Here is a 23496-nt window from a genome sequence, read left to right as displayed (position 1 = left end):
TTAAAATTAAATATAAATTCTATTTTTATTTTATATCATTTTTGTATTTTTCTTTGCAGGCTTTCACAGACATTTTTATTAGTTCCCAATTTTCATTGGATTATTGTCGAGGATGCCGATAAGAAAACCGATCTAGTTGCTAATCTTCTATCGAAGTCAGGTCTAACTTATACTCATCTTAATGCTGCCACCCCCAAAGATTGGAAGCTGAAACTAGATGTAAGTACAGGATTGGAATGGACCCCTTCAGTATTGAATTCTACTTGCACGAACATCTTATGCATTTCAAATCCTTGGTTTTACTGACATCAAAATTCGATAACTTGAATGAATATAAAATTCACAATGCGTGAAAAAAAAATTCGCAATGTGTACGTGACATTCCGCAAATATAACAGCATTTTGCAGCTCTGTGGAAATATTTCATTGCAATTTTAAATTCTGCACCTGTTGAGAATCGAGCATTATATCCTTGCCCCACAAAACATGTCTCCTCCTTTTTGCGTATCTATATTTGCAAAGTTTAGCGGCAATTTGACGTCCAACACCTATACCAACATCTTTAAGTATTTCAAATTCAATTTCTGTGCTGTATAATAATTATTTAAATTCATTTTTCAAAACTTGTCAGCCAACTGTGCTATCTATACTGACTTGTGATTTAGTGGTATTTTAAGGTTTTAATTTTTAGGTTCTGATTTATTTATCAAATTTTACTTTTATTTAAAGTATCTGGCTATGAGGAATTTTTTATAGCGAATGTATAACTATAAATAACGTGTATTCTGTTTTCCTTTGTTTAAAAAAAAAATCAAAGTCAAAAGTAAGGTTTTGTCAAGAACTTCTATCTGCTTACAGGCTGATATCAATTCATTGCAGTGCCAAACTACCGGAGATTAACACAGCTAGAACAAATATTTTGTTGGATATTGAATACCATAATCCCACATTGTTGTTTATCATTCTTTGAGATGTTTTAGATTAGCCATGTCACTAAATAAAAAGAGACTTGGGGTTTCCGAACGATTTAGAAGTTTTTAGGACAATGAATAAAAAAGAGCTGAAAATTTCTGTTGAATTACTGTAGGGCTTTCTGTTGAAATTTCTGTAGGGCTTGTGCATGAACCATAAATGTGGTGAGATATGCGATGAAACAATATTATTTAAGATAGTATATAATATTATTTAAGATTATTTAAGATTCGACAAGGAAATGATACAAGATTTAAAGAGTGAAGAACGGTAGAAAAATACACATTTTAGTCTATAAAGGCAGCCCAAATCGCAAACAAGATTCCGATGCGAATGATCGCAATGTTTGCGAAACGACAACAACTCATTAATAACGATCTCTAGATACCGAAATGACATAATATTTTTGTATTAAATTACAAAATATCGGCTCATCAATTCTGATTGTATCCAGTGTCAGTGCTCAGTTTTCATTCAGTTTTCATTAAATTAATTCATTTTTCGATAAATTCATTCAGTTTTCGATAAATTAAGAGCCGGATAGTCCCAAGGAAACCTAAATAAAAAAGCCAAGGAGTTGTCGTGAGACTTTTAACCAACAAGGACGGAGTTTTAGCTTGTTTCAGTCAGTGAAGTTTCCTCTACAAGCTACTGTTATGGTGCCATCAGGAGGTAATCATTTTAGCAGGTCACTAGTGTACAATAGGAGTAATAAGGGCCCTAGTTTTAATCCCTGTGAGTCACCGGTATGAAGTTACTTCTAAGGTGTCATCAGGAGGTATGCATCTTGGCATGTTATTAATGCCCGATCAGAGTAATAAGGGTCCTGGTGCTGAGTGACACCAAATCATCAAGAGAACTAGGGCGTTATACGTGTCCATTTCCAAACACATAAATTTGTTGGCCATGTTGAGAATTAAAGATTCCACTACCTCTAACTCCTGCATTATTAATCTCTTAATAATGGAATTTCAGACAAAAGCGTATAACAGCAAAAATAAAATAGAAATAGAATTTCTTGATTTACCGTGTCACTTTTTGTGTCTTAAAAAATTAATTCAATTCCTAATTTAAGTGACCTGACAATAATTTTCAGACCTTTACTTTCACACTGAACTCTCAAAACCTTAAAAGACTCATGCGTTTTGCTAACTTATCCAGGACACATGTTTCAGTACATAATCATAGTCAAAGAGCTCTATCATTCTGTTTAATTAATACTATATTCTCCTTTAATTTTTTCTCCTTATGACTTGTGTTCCTTACGACAAGATTTCATTGCAGTTTTAGGGATATTTTTTTAGGGAATATTTTGTATTTAAGGGATTACTACAACGATAAGGGTCACAGTGGTGGTCGCCATGTTTTTTTTCTAAAGACGACAAAATTATAAATTTTGAATCTAGCAAAATAATAAATGATACAAAGTTCACAATTCTTCGATGATGTGAAATATGTAGTTGTTATTAATATATTAAAAACTTATTTGGAATAATCTCCAAGAAAACTTAAAATTAAGGAGGGGGAATCCCTTTCAAAATAAATTTTCTCTCGTACATTATTTTTGCTAGTAACTTTGATCTTCATAGAAGTTGGAGTCACAATAAATAACGATATTTATTTATATCCGATCATATATCCGATATTTATATCCGATTTATATCCGATCGTATTAATAACGATCGGATTTTCAAAAGATTAAAAGTATTTGGAAAGTCCCCCGCGGAAAATTCCCTCCGTGGACATTTATGCCGCAGAAGATCCCTTCCCATGAAAATACCCCCTTGCAATTCCCCACTGGAAAATTTTTTACATACGTAAAATAACGATTATATTTTTGAATTTAAAAGTCTGTGACAAAATCGGTTAGTATTATAAACTTACCCGTCTGGCATTGTTCTGTCAAGTATTTGTATTCAGGCGGCCATAGTTTCAGTCTGTGCGAAATGTATTTAGAGAACCCTGCTGAAGGGGGAGGGGGAACTTTTTTCCATAAAACCATCGTAAGAGTATACTGAACAACTTTTAAAGTTTCTTAACAATCGGATGAACTGTGTAGTAATGCATACAGGACAGAGACACAGATACATCATATAATCGTAGACCCGATTTTGTCTATATAGATGTTGAAGTTATGAGTTCTAATACACAGCGTCAGCGTTAAAACAACTCTAACCGAGTCGAATTCGCGCTTCAGATTCAATAAACAAATAAACAAAAGAAATATGATATAGTTGGTTAGAAAATAAAAATTGAATAAGTCGAAAATGTACAAAAGTCAAAAAAATAAAACAATTAAAACTCACGGAGATTATAACGGAATCAAACCAAATAAAAACACAATTTAGAAAAAAAGCTATAAAATACTATGTGTCTTTATGGGGTTATTTACGTGTTTGGTTTCTCTAATGTAGGCATATAAAAGATGAATAATTATGAAGAATACACTTAGGTGATATTTATCCTAGAATATCAGGTGCTTCATGCCAAAAAATACCCTTATGCAAACCACTTGTTTGCCTCAAACTTTAAATTTTTCTTGCTTTAAACCCTTTTTTTTATATTTTCATTCTAAATTTTAGCTCTATCCGATGATTAGTTAAATGTAATAAAATCTGGTTATTCGTCAATTTATATGTTGTTTGTTTTATCAAGCCGATTAATTTGGCAACTGAACCAATCACGTGGTAATAGTATATCCTTGTAAATTTTAGCAGCCGCAGTGGAAGAAGCCCCGAGGGGTCATCCAAAGGAATGCTGCTTTAGAATGGATTCGACAAAATGCACCTCATGACGCTCAAGGAGTTGTTTATTTTGCTGATGATGATAATGTGTATTCATTAGAGCTATTTGAAGAGGTGAGAAAAATGAACTATTCCCTGAGTTGGATTCTTTTTACTCTTTTACTCTTTAGGTTAGGAATTTGATAGTTATTTTATTGCCAGGGAATTCCTTCTTGTAGTGTATATGCTTATCATCTTCTTCTTGTTTGGATTATTATGGAGCCGGTTTCGCATTGTTGGTGTTGATGGTCAGTTATTTTATTCAATTTATTCGATTGAAGTTATTTTATGAAGAAAGATTTACCGTCGTGATACTTTGACTAAAGCTTTCCAAACAGATCGTGGTAACGAACTGTAAGTAAAGAGTGACCCGGCTCAATAGTAACTGAAACTCTAAAAAAATGTAATTTTGATACCAATAGATACGTCAAAAGAATTGGATTTTTATGCTGATTTTAAATATGTAAGTTTCATTAAGTTTAGTCTTACCCGTCATAAGTTACGAGCCTGAGAAAGTTTGTCTCATTTTCAAAAAAAGGGGAAACATCCCCTAGCGGTGAAAATCCACACCAATAGATTCAGCGTATCAGAGAACCCTGGTGTAGAGGTTTCAAGCTTTTATCTGCGGAAATGTGAAATTTTGTTATTGTTTGTTTTTTTAAGTTTTAGTGCTCTTTTTAAGTGACCAAAAATTGGAAGGCAACTAGGCCCCCTCCCTTGCTCATTTTTTCCAAAAGTCGTCCGATCAAAACTTTGAGATAGCCATTTTGTTCAGTATAATCAAAAAAACCTAATAACTATGTCTTTAAGGATGACTTGTTTCCCCACAGTCCCTGGGGGAAGGACTGCAAGTTATGAACTTTGCCCATTGTTTACATATAGGATTCATTATTGGGAAGTACACAGACGTTTTCAGGGAGGATTTTTTCTGGTGGGGATTTGAGGGTTACAGGGGAGGATCTTTCCACAAAGAAAGTTTTCATGGGGGAAGGGAATTTTCTAAGAAGGGGTGCCGGATTCCCCAGCATTATTTAAAAAACGATCAGATATTAAATTTAAAAAAAAGAACAGGTTTTTCATTTGAAAGTAGGGAGCACAATTAAAACTTAAAACGAACAGAAAATATTCCGTGCATGAAGTGGCCTGCCCCCTCTTCAGCACCTCGCTCTTTACGCTAAAATTTTAATTTCGTCCCAATTCTTTAAAGAAGACCTGAAACACAACTCGTCTTTGGTGAGATGGACTAAACGTGACTTTCTGATTTTTGGTTAAGCCCAATCTTGCACAAACACGAGTTTGCGTTCTATAAAATACAAAATGAATGAATGAACTTTATTGCCCGTAAAAGTATAAAAAAAAAACACAAATTACGGAGTATTGTAAACAAACAAAAACGATAAACAGCGGAAAAAAAATTAAACTAACAAAGGCAACATGAACTAAATAACTAATATCAATAAGGAAGAAAGGCCGCAGAGGGTAATAACGTGAATAAAGTTGATAGTATCTTTATATAAATCGTCTGCATAAATGTAGAACTCATCTAAAGTAGTTCGTCTAATAAACTATCAGATAAGCATATTTGTCAAATGATGGCGTAGTGGGATTGATCTACGCTTTGTAATACGGGACATGGAGTTCAATGCAGCAACCCAATGCTGGGCCTGGGATTTGATTGTGGTGATGAGACAATGCGAAACCATTTCCATAATAATCCAAACAAGAAGGAGAAGAAGAATGAAGAGAAATAGTATATATGTCAGAAGTCATGGACAATAACTAAGAGAACTTACTTGGGTACCCAAAAGCCCCAAATTATACCTGGATTCCAATTATATATCATGATCTGTGCCCCTTAAACTTCACAGAAAACTGAGGCAACAGCCACGGAAAAGATCCTGCTTGTTTCTAAAAAAAAAAAAAACTGTAAAGATAAACTTGGATTGCTGTTGATTAAACAAGTAAGTGTGGTTAATAAGGATGTATATAAAATTAACTGTGTGTATGCAAACACTCAAGATTAAGGTAAACTAATATAGAAACATGAAAATCTATGTAGAATAATTTTTGAACCATGAAAATTTACCCAAATTATAAATATTAAAAAAAAAAACAGAAATGTGACATCGTGATAACAGGTGTGCAAAGGCTGAAGACCAGGGCTGATGACCGTAGTGAGGAGAGTTGGATAATGTTAGGGTATAATTGCAAAAGCTAGAGGCCCGAGGTTACATTTATTTTATGGATTATAAGAAAGGTTGCTTACGAAATCATGCGTATTTTGCTGCTGATTATCGTAACACAATCGTATTGGAAAGTAGTGACATTTTTAAATGGTTCTGCCCAGGGGTGGGTCCAGGATTTTCCTTAGGGGGGGGGTTGCATAATAGGTTGCTTCAGTAAACTTGCGAACAAAAAAATACCCGCAGTTAAAAGGGAACCTCGATTATTATGTGTTGTAGGTAGGTAATGGAAATGGTCGTAAATTTAATCTAAAATTTGGTGAGTGTTTAAGTTCTAATAAATCTGTTGAAATTAAAATGGTATAAAAATATTGATACAAAAAAAGTAAGGTATTAAAAGCATATAAAGTTATTTAAGTTATTAAAAATATAAATATAAAAAGCTGTTCACCATCTATAAAAAAAATTATATTTAATATTTTCTGCATAATTTTTTGCCTTTGCACTTCTTACCATTATAGCGAGTGAGTTAAGCTTTTTACTGTAAAAAAGAATAATTAGTCTCGAGTCCTGGACCATCTTTTGGGGGTCATGTACTGTTTGTGACAATTCGTATAGGTCAAACCATTTACATTGTCGCCTAGCTTTGTGGCATCGATTATTGACTGTGATAGTAATGAAGAGGGGGAAATGAAGATGAAGACGCAACCTGGTAAAAGATATACTAAACATTAAATACTAGTTCTTTTAGGGGGTAACAAAAAAAACAGAATGAAGAGATAGAAATGCATAGAAGACCTTTACAACGAGGGTTTTAAGTATTGGCTATAAGGCATTAACAAATCGCTTTTTCTTTTTAAAAATAGTGTTTTAATAAACAGTGTCGACTTTAACGAAATCTAAAAAATTTACTAATCAAAATTTTACTTTTCATAACAACGTAGTGTATCTTTCCGCTTATTAAAATTCAATATATTTCGCTTAAGTATAGGCAATAAAACATTAAAAAATCACTGTATCTTTTTAAAAATAAGTGTTTTAATAAACAGTGTCAACTTTGACAAATCTCAAAAAATTTACTAATAAAAATTTTACTTTTCTTAACAACGTAGTGTATCTTTCCACTTTTTAAAGTTCAATATATTTCGCTTAAATTACAGAATTCCCAATTTTATAAGAAAAAGTCTATTTCTCTATTTCCGCTCCCGTGAAATATTGAGGTAGACATCAACCGTGTAAGTCGATGTCTACCTCAATATTTCGGTGAACGTTTATAGATGTGTGTAGGTATGTGCTTCAAGCTAAGCTTATGAGTCGAAATACAAATAATTATGTGTTGGTTATCTTTGTATTTGATAGGTATAGATTGGTCATTTAAATTCTCAGGGTTTCAAGCTGTGGAGATTTCGTTTTTTTTTTGTTTTTTTTTTTTAATCTTCATGTTTTCAGATATTCAATTCAAATGTTTAAATTTCATTATGTCTGTTGAGTACAAAAACACAAATTTCAAATTTGAATCAGATTTAGCATTAAGTAAGAGAATTGTCCTGTAAAAATTTGACTTATAATCTTCGAATTATGATTGGATCGCATGTTTCAAAATAAGTATAAAAATCCTCAATAGTATATATAGTAGTTTGAACAATTTTATGGACGAACATATTCAAACCCTATACAAAAATATAACTATATTTTGTGACTGGTTAGTGTATACTTAGTTTTAAGTGTATACTTACACAAACCTTTATTACAGGTTAAAGAATATGGCCTTTATTTTAATATTTTATGATGAACAAAAGTGATTTGTCATATAATGTAGACCTTTAATTAGATGAAAATAGGCAGTAAAGTGGCCAGCATTTGCCTACCAAAATCCAAAATTTTAATTAATAATTTTTGCATTTCTCATAAATTTACTTTCGATTATACAAATCCCCTAAAACAACAATGTTATAAAAATCACCCTGCTTAGAGAAAAAGACAAACCCAAAAAATCAAACAGACAGCCAAATAAAGCAATGATATCAATTCCTTTGCCTCAGTGCTATAGCAAGACTCGGAAACAAATCTTTGACAGTAAAAAGAATTAAATATTTTGCTTTTCAGCCCTGTTGTGACAGCACAATCCTGAAACATCATTATGACAGCCTAAAGAAGCTGTGATTTTAAATTCCCCCTCCTTGTTATTACGAAAAGAAGATTTTTGCCTCCCAGTTGGCTTTTGTGGTAAAACGGACACATTCCCTTCATAAGCCTAAATTTAATTAAATACTTGTGTTGCAGACCGCACAAAGCAACTAAAACCTTTTTTCAAGCTTGTTTGCAAAAAGAAACAATCTTAATAATTAAAAGCTTATTAAAAACTAAACTATTAAAAACCAATTACAAAAAAATAACTTTCATCCCATTCCAAACCAGAGCAAACAGGCCAAACCACAAATCCACCTCTACGTTTGCCCCCCCCCCCCCTCTGGAGCCGCCACTGGCGCTGCCTAAGCCTGTGGAGAGCAAATTTTTGCTCAGAAGTTTAATAACTTCGTTAATTTTCATTTGCCGTAAGTTCTAGACATACAGAGTTAAATTTCGTTTTCTATCCATTATCAGTGCTATTTAGTTAAATTACGAGAACATTCTTTCGTGATATGAAATATTAAGGTCTGAAAATTTTGCTCCATGCAAGGGTAAGAATAGATGGTGTTGACTTCTTCTTTGACAAGCTTTCAATTGATGACGAATTCTGGACATTATCTTCTCTTAAAGTTTCCTGACCGTGCTCTTAATTTAAATTTCCATCAGTTTATTGTTTCTTCTTTTAGATGAGATCAACTAAAAAAGCCTCTGTCTGGCCTGTTGGTCTAGCTGGTGGTTTACTCGTTGAAAGGCCAATTTTAAACGCAGATGGAAAAGTATCTGAATGGTTTACTTTATGGCGACCAGAAAGACCCTTTGCCATCGATATGGCAGGCTTTTGTATCAGTCTGCAACTGATCAGGGATAACCCGAAGGCCGTATTTTCCTGGGAAGTGCCTCGTGGTTATCAGGAATCCCATATACTTTCTGCCGTAGTTACAAAAGAGGAATTAGAGCCAAAAGCTGATGGCTGCACTAAGGTATGATTTTGGATGAGATAACAAATTGATTTTGGAACTTTGAATTTGCTGATGAATTTATAGAGTATTTAAATTTTTAGAGAAGCTTACAATTTTGAAACTTGAAATTAAAGTGGCAGTTTTGAAAAACAATCTGGTATTTGATATTTTTTTTAATTCCCTTGTCATTGTGTCTGAGCTATTTTTATTTTAATCATAAAAAATGTCTGTCATAAACACATCGATATTTCAGATTTTTACGGGAATTTTTACACAGGAATTTATCCTGGGGGAAGGGGTATATAAATCAAACTGGTAAAGAGGTAAAATTGGCCTCAGCTGGTTTGCACACATTTGAGCAGCCCATCAATTTTTTAAAGACTGATAGGCTATAGTTGTGATGAATATTTTTTGGTCGACAAATTCGTAAGCTAAATCTCAATGATGTTTTTTTCTTGATATTTTCGTACAAAATATGTGTAAAGAAGAATCAAATTAAACTCCTTCCCAGGCAACGTTTTGGTCATCCCAACCTCCTCCCGGATCTAACGCTACTCTTTCGTCAATTTCCTCAGTACCCATCCTGGTATCTTAGTCACAATCTAGCAATATAATTGCTATAACTTTTGACGTCTGTGTAACGCTTTTGGCAGCCGAAGACTGTGGGCAAGCGTAATGCTTGAGAGCTGTTATAATTTATACTGTGAGTTGTTTTCCAATAATCAGAGGGACTATGCATTTTTTTCTTTAATATGCTTGAAAGCAAGTTTACTTCGCATACACTTAGTAGCTTTCATTAAGTGGTGACGGATTTTCTGCGTAGTCCGACAAGTATGCCATGTAGCAGAGTAGTATGTCATGTAGCCTAATGTGTTGTCTCACGGATGGGGATTCAGTTGAAACTTCCAAGATCTTTTTGTGAGGTTGGGGGGTCCACTAGGGGGCCTAGGCTCTTTGCTGAGTGTATTCCTAATCTAAGAGATTTAGTTTTCTGAACATCAAACATCAATTTTACGTTACATCCTCAGCTCATCCACTTTCCTTACTTATCATGATACCTATTTAAGTGAAGCAATCCACTTGGTAAATTTTCTCGGTGATTAAATTTATCTGAACATATTCCTAATCACTGCAGTACCAAAACTACTGCTAAGGTGTCATCAGAACGTAAGCATCTTGGCAGGTAAATAGTATACAATAGCAGTAACTAGGATCCTAGTAGTGACCCACATGTGACACTGTAATCATCAAGAAAATTGGGGCTGCAGACTTTTTCAGTCACTACAGTATCCTCTACAAAAACTGCTGCTAAGGCTTCATGGGGAGGTAAGAATCTTGGCAGGTTATTAATATACAGTCGGAGAAACAAGGGTCCTAGTACTAACCCCTGTGTGACACCGAAATCATCAAGAGAACTAGGGCTTCAAACTTTTTCAGTCACTACAGTATCTTCTGCAAAACCTACTAAGGTGTCATCAGGAGGCAAGCATCTTGGTAGGTTATTAATACACAGTAGCTATTTATTAATGTTATTTTTCTGTTTCCTGACTAATGACAATACCTCTGTTATTGAAGCTATCCGCCTGAGAATTTGTCTTGGTGCCTAAAATAAAACGTATAAAATTCGAACCGAAATAAAATAAATAAAACAAAATTAGTTAATTAAATAAATAAAATTAAAATAAAATATAAGACATTTAGACTTCAGATCATTAATTTTCCACCTTCGACATACCCATCTTCCTTGCTAATAAGGATTTAATGAATTAATTTCAAGAGCATGGATGGAAAAAAAGAAATAAATCGATCTTTAATAGTCTGTGGAAAAAAATAACTGACATCCTTCGTAGTTGGAACTTGCTATTTTGTAATTTCTAAAAACAGCCGATAGACTAATTCACTTATATACAGGTTGCAACACTGTTCAAAATCAAAGTTTAGAAAAACTAGTAAGTATTTCATTGTTATATAGGGTATGATTTCAACGGTATGTTATTAACTGAAGACAAAATCGTCAGTACGCTCCCAAACCAATGGCGCTAGTCTTAATACTATAATTGGCAAGCCCTGTAGTCCTTGCATTATAACTGGTGCGGCCATAGTCACATCACCATTCAACTTTAAATTGTGTCTCATTTCATAGTCATACGCGCCATGAGATTCATTCCCTAAGTCCGCTTCTTTTTTTTAGATTTTACCATCAAATTAATTGGTTATCTCCGAGCTTTGCATAATCGCTGGAATATTACCCACAATTGAGAATTGCCACCAAAAATGGAGGGCAGTTACTATTTTACTACCAAACACAAAATATGTTTTTAAAATTAGTTTTTAGCCATTCAAACCCAGAATTTTAGTACAAGTGACATGTTTATTAAAGAGGAAGTCTTCGTTTTAGAGACGCGAGACATAATTTTTTCTTTTTTTTTGTTTTTTTGTGTCTCCCATTTATGATATGTTTGTCTTATTAATTAAACTTGATCCCTTTTTTTCACTTTAAGGTTTTTTAACTGTATTTTTTTTTCATTTAGCACGAAGCGCAAGCTCTTTATTTATTGCTTGTGAAAATCGTTTTAAAATAAAAATATTTCTTTAAGAAAGCACTTTCAGCACGAACATTCTGCACGCTTGAAGCAAAATAATAGTAGGTAATAAAGTAATAAAAGTACCTTAAAAAAAGTACATATACTATGGTAAAAAAGGTTGTTCATTAACAGAAAGCTGATGTTACTATTTAGTACAAACATAAATATGTTTAGAAATCAGAATAAAAGAGCTCCACTATTATTTTCTGCTGCCTATGAGTTTATTCCTACAGTGACCCGTAATTTTGATGAGAAGTTATTCTTCTTAGTATATATATAAAACTAAATTTCTGCTTTGTTGGATTCAGAACATTTGTTTTTATCGATTTTGTTAAAGATAAAAAATCGTACCTGCTAAACATCGTCTTTTGGCATTTTCTCTGTCTAGAGAGTTTAGAAAGATTCGGCGGACCGTGAGCTCGATCTTCATTATTCACGATTTTCCTAAAAGCAGATTTTCAGTATCTTATAGGAAGATTGAAGGCCAAATTACGCACTTGATATTTACTAAGTTGAGTTAAGGTTGTCAAACAGCAAATTTTCTGCATATTATACTAGTTTCAATTTGACATCTTTAAGAACCTATTTTTCGTTTTTCTATATGTTAGTTGACTGTATTATATGTTGTCATATTTTCTTTGGAATTGACTTTTTAGACTTGATTATAATTGGCCTCTAAAGTGCTCCTAAATTACGATTGTTTATATTTCACAACACATTAAAAAGATATAGTTGACTTTTTTGGATTACTGGTGTGCATTTTTCAGCCTTTCTTAATTTCTTCTTTTTGCTGTATTTTATGTTCTTAGTGTGTTTCTTCGTTTTGACTTTATTTCTTTTTTTACGTGAAGGAACTCACAATATTCACGTTCTTAAACAAGTTCTATGACTTCTAATGGATTCTTGTCCCTATTATTAACGAAATTTAACCATGGTTGTAGCGGTAGCTTTAACTTAGTAAGGAAAAATCCACGGTCCATGCTATCCAGGAACTAAAAAATTTGCTTAAAAAAATTGGCAAGTAAGAAAAAGTTGCCATTTCTTGCTGATTCAGGAATGATAACTATTTTAATAGGAAAACGTTATTTAGAAAGTAAATTCAAGGGAAATTAAAAAAAAAGCCGGAAACCCCTAAAAAATGGTGTCGGACTGAAGCAAAAAGTATGCCATTGGAATCGCCATTTATTTAGGGGTCAGTTTAAGAATTATCATCATTATTATTGTATTTTATTTTTCTTTTACAGGTGCTTGTATGGCATACAAGGACAGAAAATCCGAAAATGACCCAAGAAGAAATGCTCAAAAAAGAAGGGAAAAAACCTTCCAATTATAATATTGAAGTATAGCATTATTTTTCTTAGTCTATGATGGTTTAGGATACTTTAAATTTCATTTTTTATACGGATTTCAGGGCTTCAGGTTGAGATGGCTCTTTTTAAGGGCCATCTCTAGATGTTTCTTTTCGGTATGAAATTTTTCAACCTCATGTTTTCTTGGAAATCATGTTTTTTGCTTGAAAAACAGAACCATTATGTAATCTTTAGTAACAAAAATGCTTATGTTATTCATGAAAGATTTGGTTTGCATTTTGGGCAAACAAGTAAAATCATAACCAACTTTTCTTCGGTGATGCCAATAATATGCTGCGAGTATGATTGGAGAACAAGTATTGGTAATTACATGGTAATTACTGGACCTTATATTTCTCGACTCCATTGCATTTCATTTCATACTTAAACCACATTACAGTCGTACTTGGTTAAAATAAACGCCTGATTACGCTTCAAATAACCTATCCCGGGCGCTATTCGGTGAGTTGTGCTAATGATCATCTTTGTTCTTGACCAATTGTTCTGATCAGTTCTGACCATAAACTTTGTTGACCAATCAGTGTAAAGCAGAACTTTTTTTTTAATTGGAAGCATTTAACAGCAGTTATCCTATCTATATGCTGAACCTGGCTAAGATACAAAGACATATTATTAGTAAACAAACTTAGAAATAAGTTAAAGTATTCAAACCAATCCCTCGCCATTTTGATTTTACTCTTCTATAGTTCGTTAAATACGTCATGCGACGTGGCACGTTATGCATCTTTAGTACATTATGCAACATTAAGATCTTAGATTTTTATCAACGGACTTGGTCATAAATTTGCGATAGATAATATTTCCCTTGCAGTTCGTAAAGAAAAGATGGATAGAGCTACTTAAAACACCTTTATTTGGTGCTGAATAATATGTCATTGATGGTGAGTCATACCAGTCAACAATGGACGGCTGGTTATAGATGAATGGTACTCATGCGCTGATCTTGTTTCCAAAAAACTTTTGCTAGATGTCACGGAACTCAATAAAACCTATGTTTTTACGATCAAGGTTTTCTTAGAATGAATTCTGCGAAATATTTTTCGATTTTTTCCGAAATTTTAATTTCACAGCAAGGCGTATTCCTTGGATTAATATTTAGAACGTTGAGACACTGCCTATCAGGCAAAATGAAATGGGAGGCAATAGAAAAGAAATCAAGTGTCAACTGTATCAATTTCATATTATGGATTAATTACACTCTTGAAAAAAGTAGTATTAGTGGAAATAGTAAGAGTAGTAGTAATAGAATATATTGCTGTGGGATACTAATACTGGTAGTATGGGGAAATGCCAAAGAGTGGTAGCCTTGATTTTAGTGAAAAATTATTCTGTGTACAATTTGTTATAGAATTAAACTTTTCCCCAAGATTTCAAGCTCAGCACCGAAATTTCAATATTTGGAAAAATGTCAAAGAGCGGCAGCCTTGACTTTAGTGAGATATTACTCTTTGCACAATTGTAACGGAATTTTCTCTTAACGCTGGAAATAGAGCTTCAAAAAATTTCGTTTTTTTTTACTCTCTCACAAGAGCATTTTTCCCTCACTTGTAAAACATTCTTTAAAGTTCATTCGTATAGAAGACACTGACTAGGTTTCTTTTACCCATCTAACAGAGTTCTTACTTTTGGGAATCCATTTCCTTTTTAGCGACATATATGCCGCCAAAAGAAAAAAGCAGTGGTTTTTTCTCTGCAACACTATGATTTTATCGCCTCAAGTGTCCCCAGTGATTGCTTTCTTGGTTGAGTATGTTTTTATAATTTTTATAGCTTTTGATCATAAAGAGTATATTTCATCCATATTTTCGTTGTTATTGATTCCTCAGAAATCGATTATTGAGCATACATATGTGGAATTTTTTTATTTATCTGTTTTTTAGCCCCCCCCCCCCGCCTCCTTAGTACTACAACCTCTTTGGACGTTGTTTAGGCTTGAATACCAAACTCGTAGCGTTTTTTTTACTCCCCGACTCTTTATTCTTTTTATACCGCGTCACTATTAGTAAGCATAGAAATCAAACAAATGTTCTTTGTCCATTTACAAGTTTAGTAAAATTTAATATAGTGATATTTTACTATTTATTAATCCGTATTTGACACGCGAGCATGTGTTAGGTTCTTCCTTGGACAGTTCTAACTTTTCTAATTTGTTTGCTAGCCACTATAACTCCGGTGATAAACTACAGTTAAGCTATCTCAAAATAGCTCTCCCAGAAACTGCTGTAATAGTCAAAACCAGCATCTCAAAATCAACTGTTATTTCTGACACTATGTGTTAATATGTTTTTGACACTGGCATTATTTACATCTCCATGTATTATGCTATTTTCAGGTTCGCTTAAAAGCTCATTTTTTGGAATAAGCAATTTTTGTTTCACTTTATACTAAAAAATTAGATTACAAAGAGAGCATAGTCCCATTGTTAAAAGGAAAAGGGAAAAATTGAAACATAAAATTCAATTCCTGACTAAATATCAAACAGTCGACATGTACATTTTCGGGTCAAAAATAAGGGATGTTACCATTTTGTATTCCTTGCGAAGAATCTGATTTGATTGTACGCCCACGTAATGCTTATTTCAGACCAAAATAAAATAAAAATAGCCATTTAGTCCTTGGAAATCGCTTATATGTGGCCCAATAATTGGCCCCTCATAAGGTCTGGCACCATTTCTGACTTGGATTTTTTTTTTTTTAAGTCACGACCACTTTTTTGTTGTTAAGCAAAAGAAAATTATATAGATATTAAGCAGAATAGGAATGAAGAGCCTTTTTGAAGATGAAGCGCATCTATTTGTTATGCTTGTTTAAGAACCACCCCCTAAAAAGAATAGCCATCGAAATCGCCATCAAGACTTGGAAATCGCTTACATTACGCCCTCAGAGTTGGCTACTCATAAGGTTCGACACAATTTCTGGCTTGGATTGTTTTTCAAGTCACAGTTACTTCTTATTTGTTTAGCAAAGGAAGATTATTTAGATCTTAATCGGAACAGGAATGAATAGTCTTTTTTAAGAAGAAGCATATCTATTTGTTAAGAACGCTAAGTTGAATTTTCTCCAGAACGATAACTGCTTGTTGCTGCTATTAGATAATCTTTAAAGTTGTGATTGGGATTCTCGGCATCATCACTATGTTTACATTCTTAACTCATTTTCATCAAGACAGGAAATACGACAATGTTGCTTTCAGCGGACTGAAACTTAGTTTCTTCTTTACTTTGTTCATTCAGCTTTGACATAACTCAAATAAGGCGTAACAATGTTGCTCCCAAGAAATTGTGCAAAATTATTGTGCCATATAAGCTTAATTTTAGGCTACAGGGCTTTTGTCGTAGGTGATTTTCCTTCTAAACTTAAGTTTGGCTTTGAAGCTATTAAGTTGGATTTATTATCGTGAAATTAACACAAAGCGTGTAGCACACAAAATTGGTTCGAATTTGATTTCTTCGAAATCGCCTTTCCAAGGGTGCGTCAATTTTACACAAATGGTGCGATATAGTTTTCGTCAACTCCTATATTAAAAAGCATACAATCCCTAATTTGGTGCTCTTCGTCACATAAATTGTCATTTATATTGTCTTTTTTTTTATACCTATCTGACGAAAACAATAACTTTTTTGTACACAAACAATAATTTTTTAAAGGTAAAATTTCTTTTTTCCTTTTTTTTCAAATTGCATCGTTCTTTTGCCTTTGTGTTACTATAATATTTTACTAGTTCCATTTTTATGTTGCCAGGTTTTACTCAAACGCTAGTTCCCTGAGAATTGTCAGATATCAGGGGGAATGCGGAGACTAAACCTAAATACTCATCACTTCCATGCATTAGGCAATATTATTTTTAGTAGGGCCTATAAAGCACACTAACCACATATTTTTTTATGCCTCCAGTTTCCTGAAATTTTATCTTTGTTCAAGTATGCTAATCAACACTTATTTATTAGAATAAAAAAAAAAGTTCAAATCAAATTTGAATCATAATAGATAAAAAAAAACTCATATTAATCCGATTCGCTTCCACTAGAAGCACTGCTTTTCTCGGGCGATCCAGTACGAGAACTAGCCGCACTGGCACTTCTAGAGCCGCTTGGTGAACGAGTAGGAGACTTTGACGGACCTCGAGATTGGGATCTTGAACGACTGGGAGATGGTGATTTCGAAACACCAGAAGAACGGGACCGTGAACGCGATCTCGAGGGCGATTTGCTGCGTGACTTCGAACGAGATGGTGAACGTTCTTTTGTTGAACCAGCTGGAGTCGCAGAACGCGAGCGAGAACGAATGCTAGACTTTGAACGCGAGCGGGAGCGTGATTTTGACTTTGAGCGCTTACTAGCAGCAGAAGCGGCACTAGAAACTGAGCGACTGCGAGATCTTGAGCGACTTGCTGACTTCGATCTGCTTCTTGATCTTGAGCTGCTACGAGACCTAGCAGATCCGGCTTCGCTTCCGCTTTCTAGAAGAAAAAGAAAAGATGAATGTCAAAAAACTTCGCCAGTCAGTAGAGGTGTCACTTGTGAACTTCAGGGATTAATTCATCATCAATGCTCTAAATTTTTTAAACTATTCCGATTCGATTTTGTTTTGATGTTGGTTTGATTTTTGCATTTTGATAAGTTCTTCAAAGGCAATGCGACATTTTGAATTGAATATGTAACAGCTAAATTATAATAATAAATAACGAATTAAAAATATTCTGAACCTCTGAGTATACAGAAAAAACTGGAATGAAAATAAGGGTTAAGTCTCGGGATTGTAGAAGCCACGGACCTGAGATTTTGTTTGATCATGGATCCACAGAAGATTATTTTTTCATAGCTAAGACATAACTCTACGTATATGAAGAAAATGATGCTGGGAAATCGGTTGACCGATCAATCCACAACGACTGGTCGGGGATTGAGTAACAACCACAGACTAACACACAGAAAATTTGACACGTTATTATTTTAATTATCACCAAAAATTGTCTGTCTCAAATGAAGGCTTCATTAACATAATTTTAAACCTCTAAAAACATTTTATTTTCACCAACAAAGTTCGAAAAGAGGGACATACGTGGTTTATGCTTTAAATTATCAATATCAGCGATCTAAAGTTCTGCTAGTAAGGCGCTTGACCGCACCGTAGGTAAATACATTCTTCCTGCTTCAATGTCAACAAGAAACCGTTTTAATGTCAGGAGAACTGTCAGGCAGTTTTTAATTATTATTCTCTTTTTACTTCTTTTTTTTGCGTAGCTTTGTTAGTGTCCTGCGGTAAGAAGCTCTTAACGGGGTTTGATGGATGTAAGTCAACTCGGTACTTACACATGACGGTTCAGTTTAATAATTTCCTTAAGTTTTGATGTCATTTTAGTTTCTAAAAAGCTCAAGTCAATTAGTCTTGCTAAGTGAATAATCAATCCGGGTATTTAACTAGAAAAATTGTTACGAATGTCAGTTTACATCTGATCACGACATTCGCCTACACTTAATTTGTAAATACGAGAAGAAGGTATATAACTCAACATCGAAATTAGCGAAATGGACGAAAAACTTCAAAGTTGCTTTAAAATTATAAAAAACTTGCCGCAAGACAAATTTTTCAAAGAAAAGTAAAGAGCTCCATTAAGCTAAGAATGAGCAAAAATAAAGTCAAATAACCTTCCAAACGTAAAACTGCGATAAATCCCCATCAATAAATAAATGAAACTCAAAACGAACAGAAATTACAATAAATAGTCGAGCCAACCTAAATGCCTTCCCAAGACCAGAACACAATTTTCACTTTACTAAAAAAAAAAAAAAAAAAAAAACAAAAACAAATGACCGTGGATTGTCAGTTAAATTTACATATACTGACATTTCTTCGTTAAGGTTTTGATAATTTTTCATTTATGAAAGTAAGAAAAGCGCAAATTGTGTTCTGGTCTTGAGAAGGCATACGGATAATCAGCCCTACTCATGTAAACTTTTGCTTGTTTTGAGTTTGACTCGGCTATTTATTGTAATTTCTGTTCGTTTTATTTTCATTTATTTATTGATAGTGATTTGTGGTAGTTTTACGATTGGAAGATTATTTGAGTTTATTTTTGCTCATTCTAGGCGTACGGAGCTCTTCACTTTTCTTTGAAAAACTTGTTTTGTGGACAAAGCTTTTAAAATTAATTTCTGTTCGGTTTTTACTGATATAGTCTTTTTCATGGAAAAAAAAAACCTTTGTAAACCTTTTCAATTTTCTTCAATAAGAATCCATAGTTTGGGTTGCTATTTGTATGTTGGAAAAGCTTTTTCAACAATTTTGAATTCCGACACAAATAGTATTTTTTAATTTAATTTCATAGCTTCTAAAGTTGACCTGAAAAATAAAACTTGATATCATTCCGAAAAGATTGAATCTACGCTCTTTGACAACCTGGATACACTTACACTCTTTTTATTTATTTAAATTGTAAGAGCAGTAGGTAGTAATAGTAGTATCCCCAAAGGTTTCAACCTTATACCCCAAGTCGTTCTCGATAATATTGCTGAGGTGTCTTATCGGCAACCATTTAACACAATGCCTTTTGATTTATTTTAAAGCAACATTTAGTTTTAAAGAATATTGGGCCAATCGTATAATTGGGAGGGGGGTTGACATGCCTAATATCCTTAAAGAAATAGATGCTCGACCGTTCTACTATGCTTAACAAAATGGCTGTCTCAAAATTTCGACTGGATGTGTTTCGAAAATGAATGGGCTTGAGAGAAGGGCTGCTTGCCCTTTAATCTTTTGTTACAACATGTCCTAATGGTTCAACTTAATACTTTTATCTGTTCCTAAGATGTCGAAATACACCCTTATGACACACTTGGACGGACATAGTGTCTTTTGATTTAGTTCAACATCCCCAATAGCATGCTCTAAAATTTTCAACGTACCCCCTTTTTTCCTCGGATATTGCACACACGGCCTTTTGAAAATCTGTGCATGCATTGTACCTTTTTTAGTTTTACTCCCCCTCTACTATCCCTGAAAGTTGAAACCTAATACCCTATTCTGTTCCATAGACATTATATCTATGCTTCTTTGACAACGTGTATGCAATTAAACCCTTTTGAAGAAAAAAAAGATTACCCTCAATTTTATAGACGGGTGTCATCTGATACATACTGGGATATGTCACAATGTGTACCAGTCTGGGTGTTTTTTTTTTTTTTTTTTTTTTTTTTTTTTTTTTGAATATTTTTGATACCAGATGGCCATACAACATGACAAGATATTTTGGCTTTCGTTTGGTACTACAAACACTAAATATTACTGAACTAAAAATGGATAACCAAAGCAAATCTAAAGGCAAAATAAGTTTTGGGGTGTATTTCCCAAACTTTGAGGTAACTTCACTTAAAAAACAAAATTGAAACATACCAAAACAATTGGTCTGGATGGTTGAACATCAAACTAGCTATGATAGATGACGTCTACGAATTTTTTGGAGAATGTTAGAGGGCAAAAAGGCGGCCTGGCTCACTATATTCTGCGTCCCAGTCAATACCACTCTCCCCTACTTTTCCAGAGTCAATATACACGAAACATATTTTCGGAAACAAAGAAATGAGCATCTCTGCAATTACAAACTTGAAACTTATGATCTTTGGACACAACACCATCGATATCATTGACGTAATTTAAGCAAAAAACGTAGTTGACAAGGGGAAAATATCAGCTAGGAACTTCACCTTAACACGGTGACAAAACCTTCTTTAATAGTGAGTTCAAGCATGTCTTATTCGACTTATCGGCTGAAAACTACCTTCCCCAATACAACCTGTAGAAACCAACACAAATACTTATCCGACCCTTGTTAACTAAAAGGCTATGGACAACTAGGAGAAAAACAGCATTAGTCATATTTACTCCAGCCTAAACATAGTTTATTTATAAGTCCCTTGGTATGTGCCATATTTCACAATTACTGTCCCTCTTTCTGTGTTCCCTACATATAATTTCATAAGCTTTTTCGACTTTTGAAAAAACTGAATTTTTATTGACATACGACTACATTTTCACTTATCCTACATTTTCTGGGGGCTAGTAAATTTAGCTTATCTGGCAACTAACCCTAACCGTTTCAAGTAAGATTCCTCTTAACCTCTTACGTCATTAACGTCTCATGAAATGTTAAGGATAAGTTATCAGATTTATCGGATAAGTAATCTTGTGACAGTCGAACGGTTTGTAAGTAATGACAATTGACCTGGAGTTTACCTTTCTTTTCTTCTTCTTCGTCTTCTTCCTCTTCTTCTTCACTAGTCGAACTTTCTTCTTCATAGTTACCAGGCGGCTCCAAGTTCCTCTCTCTGATTCGTAATAGCTTGTCCTCTTTACGCGTAGATGGACGATGTTTGACAAGCAAACGCGTATTGCTTACGGGCGGTGCCCCAGCCTTTGGTCGACGTTTTGTTAAACGAACCCTCGTTTCTAGTTCATTGTAGTAAACTCCATTATCACGGAATAGGAAAAAGTAGTTTTCTTCATATCCTAAAAATAAAGCACAGAATAGTTGATAGTACATTTGGTAATGCAAGACAATTAGTGATGAAGCTTTGTGATAAGAATTAAGTGGGGTTACAACAGGAAAACTTATAAATCCGACGTCTTAGTAGAAGTGGCAGCACAATAATTTAATACAAATCAAAGAAAAGAAATTCATCAGCACCGCACAAAAACTAAGATTGCATACTTAAGCTACTAAACAACAATATTACTACTACTACTAACAACAATATAGGCTAGTGGGAATGTGCAGATATTAAGTAACGGAAGTGATATTTCTAAATCAGAAGAAAATAAGGATTGTGTTTATATGGCAGTAGTCAACTAAGGGGATAAATATAACAGAATAGCATAGCCTAACTAGTCTTTCTAAAAACATGCTTCCGTAGGTAAGTCAATTATGTAATAATCTAAAGCATTTAATCTTGGATAATTTTAACAAAATTCATCCTAATTCACAGCTTAGATTAATAGCATTATTTGTCTTTTGCTACAGCAATCAGGAAAGTTACAGATTCTACATCTACATGAAGATATATTTTTTGCTCATTTTCTGCAGATTTTCAAAGCACGTTCCTTATTTTAACTTGGTGCCCACTAAGCATAAAACTGCACAACTGCATATAGAGGTCTTAAATCAGAGTTCATTTTTAATGTCCTTGTTACTTAAAGTATTAGGGGGGGAAGCTGTTGTTCGGTCGTGATGGCACTTAGAAGTACTTTCACACCCAAACAACGAATTTTATCACAATGAAATCAGTTTATCACAACGAATTTCTTTTTTCTTTTCTTTTCCTACTTGTTAGCAATTCTAAAGCATTTAATCAAATATTTTGACAAATAAAATCCGACTAATTGTGTATTTTTCACTATCAAAGTCCTCATATGTTATCATAGTCGGCTCTTTTTAACCGTTTTAATAGTTACATACTTAAGCATTTAAAAACAGAATCGACCCTATTAAATTCCAAAAAAGAGAAAATAAGAAAGGGGAATGAGCATTATTATGAAGAAAGACAGGGAGAGAGATACAGAGAGGAAAAAATGAAAAAAGGCAGAAGCTAAAAAGGAGGACATTTAAAATCTGTAAAAAATCAGAACAAATCAAGTAACAGCAACTAGAAAACATTGGAAAGAAAAATCTAGAAAGACTTTAAGAAGGAACACCAAAAGAATAATTTTGACTGGCATAAGCCAGAATTGAATTTCAAAAAGAGGTAGAAGGCGCTTTGGCAAAATTTAAAGCTCCTGATCGATACCTTATAGTTAAGTGGGAACACGGTATAGCTATCAACCTTGCAGCCAAGTGGTAATATCGTATAGTTATCAATAAGGTATTGAACTCTATAAACAGACAAAGGTACTACTGTGAATAGTTTTTGAAGGGGCAATTCGAAAGAAAAAAAACGGTAAAATGAAATTGCAGAAGAGAACAAAAATAAATGCTCTTGAGGGAATGCTCTGCAAAAAGTGTAACATGAAGCTCATCTTAAAATATTCTAGCAAATATTGTTTAAAAATACAGATTCTAAGTAAATAGACCTTCCTGATCCTCCGAAGACATACAGGAATGCATATTCGTTCAGTCTCATACCACGAAATCTTTCGATTCGCCCATTTCTTTCCTGTGTTTTCCGATTACTTCGTCAATTTTTGCTGGGTTTTGGAAAACCTATTTGCCCATTTTTCTCTGTATTTTCCGTTTATTTCGTCAATTTTCGCTAGGTTTTGGAAAACTTGCCCCCCGTGACAATTTTCTCCACCATGTTTTGCAAAAACATTTAACTAAAATGAAATTCAACGTCTGGTTTCAAAGAATTAAAGAAGAAGGAGTTAAAAACATAAAGTTAACCGTTATTCTACAATTATGAGTTTAAAATTTTGAATTTTTCAGACTGTCTAATAAGTTACCTTAACGGTAATAAAATCAATTTTAGACAACAAGAGAAATGATGAATTTAGCAGTCCAGTATTGCACTTTAAACAAGACAGGC

General features: G+C 33.6%; 2 protein-coding genes across 2 annotated transcripts in view; one reads left to right on the top strand and one right to left on the bottom strand.

Moving 5' to 3' along the window:
• LOC136029627 (galactosylgalactosylxylosylprotein 3-beta-glucuronosyltransferase 3-like) overlaps window positions 1-14784 on the top strand; it is a 16931-nt gene extending 2147 nt beyond the window's left edge. The window contains exons 2-5 of the mRNA XM_065708129.1: window positions 60-219; window positions 3687-3830; window positions 8755-9048; window positions 12857-14784. Of these exons, the coding sequence (XP_065564201.1) occupies window positions 60-219; window positions 3687-3830; window positions 8755-9048; window positions 12857-12958 (700 nt within the window). The 3' untranslated portion in view covers window positions 12959-14784. The remainder of the gene's footprint in view (window positions 1-59; window positions 220-3686; window positions 3831-8754; window positions 9049-12856) is intronic.
• Window positions 14785-16905: 2121 nt separating this feature from the next.
• The window catches only part of LOC136028980 (RNA polymerase II-associated factor 1 homolog), a 35917-nt gene continuing 29326 nt past the window's right edge, over window positions 16906-23496 (bottom strand). Inside the window, exons 8-9 of the mRNA XM_065706977.1 lie at window positions 21215-21487; window positions 16906-17441 (exon numbers count right to left, since the gene is read on the bottom strand). Of these exons, the coding sequence (XP_065563049.1) occupies window positions 16987-17441; window positions 21215-21487 (728 nt within the window). The 3' untranslated portion in view covers window positions 16906-16986. The remainder of the gene's footprint in view (window positions 17442-21214; window positions 21488-23496) is intronic.

This window comes from Artemia franciscana, chromosome 7 (assembly GCF_032884065.1).
Source record: "Artemia franciscana chromosome 7, ASM3288406v1, whole genome shotgun sequence".
Classification (NCBI taxonomy): Eukaryota; Metazoa; Arthropoda; class Branchiopoda; order Anostraca; family Artemiidae; genus Artemia; species Artemia franciscana.
The sequence above is the reverse complement of the archived record's forward strand: the minus strand, read 5'-3'. Positions and strand labels throughout refer to the sequence as shown.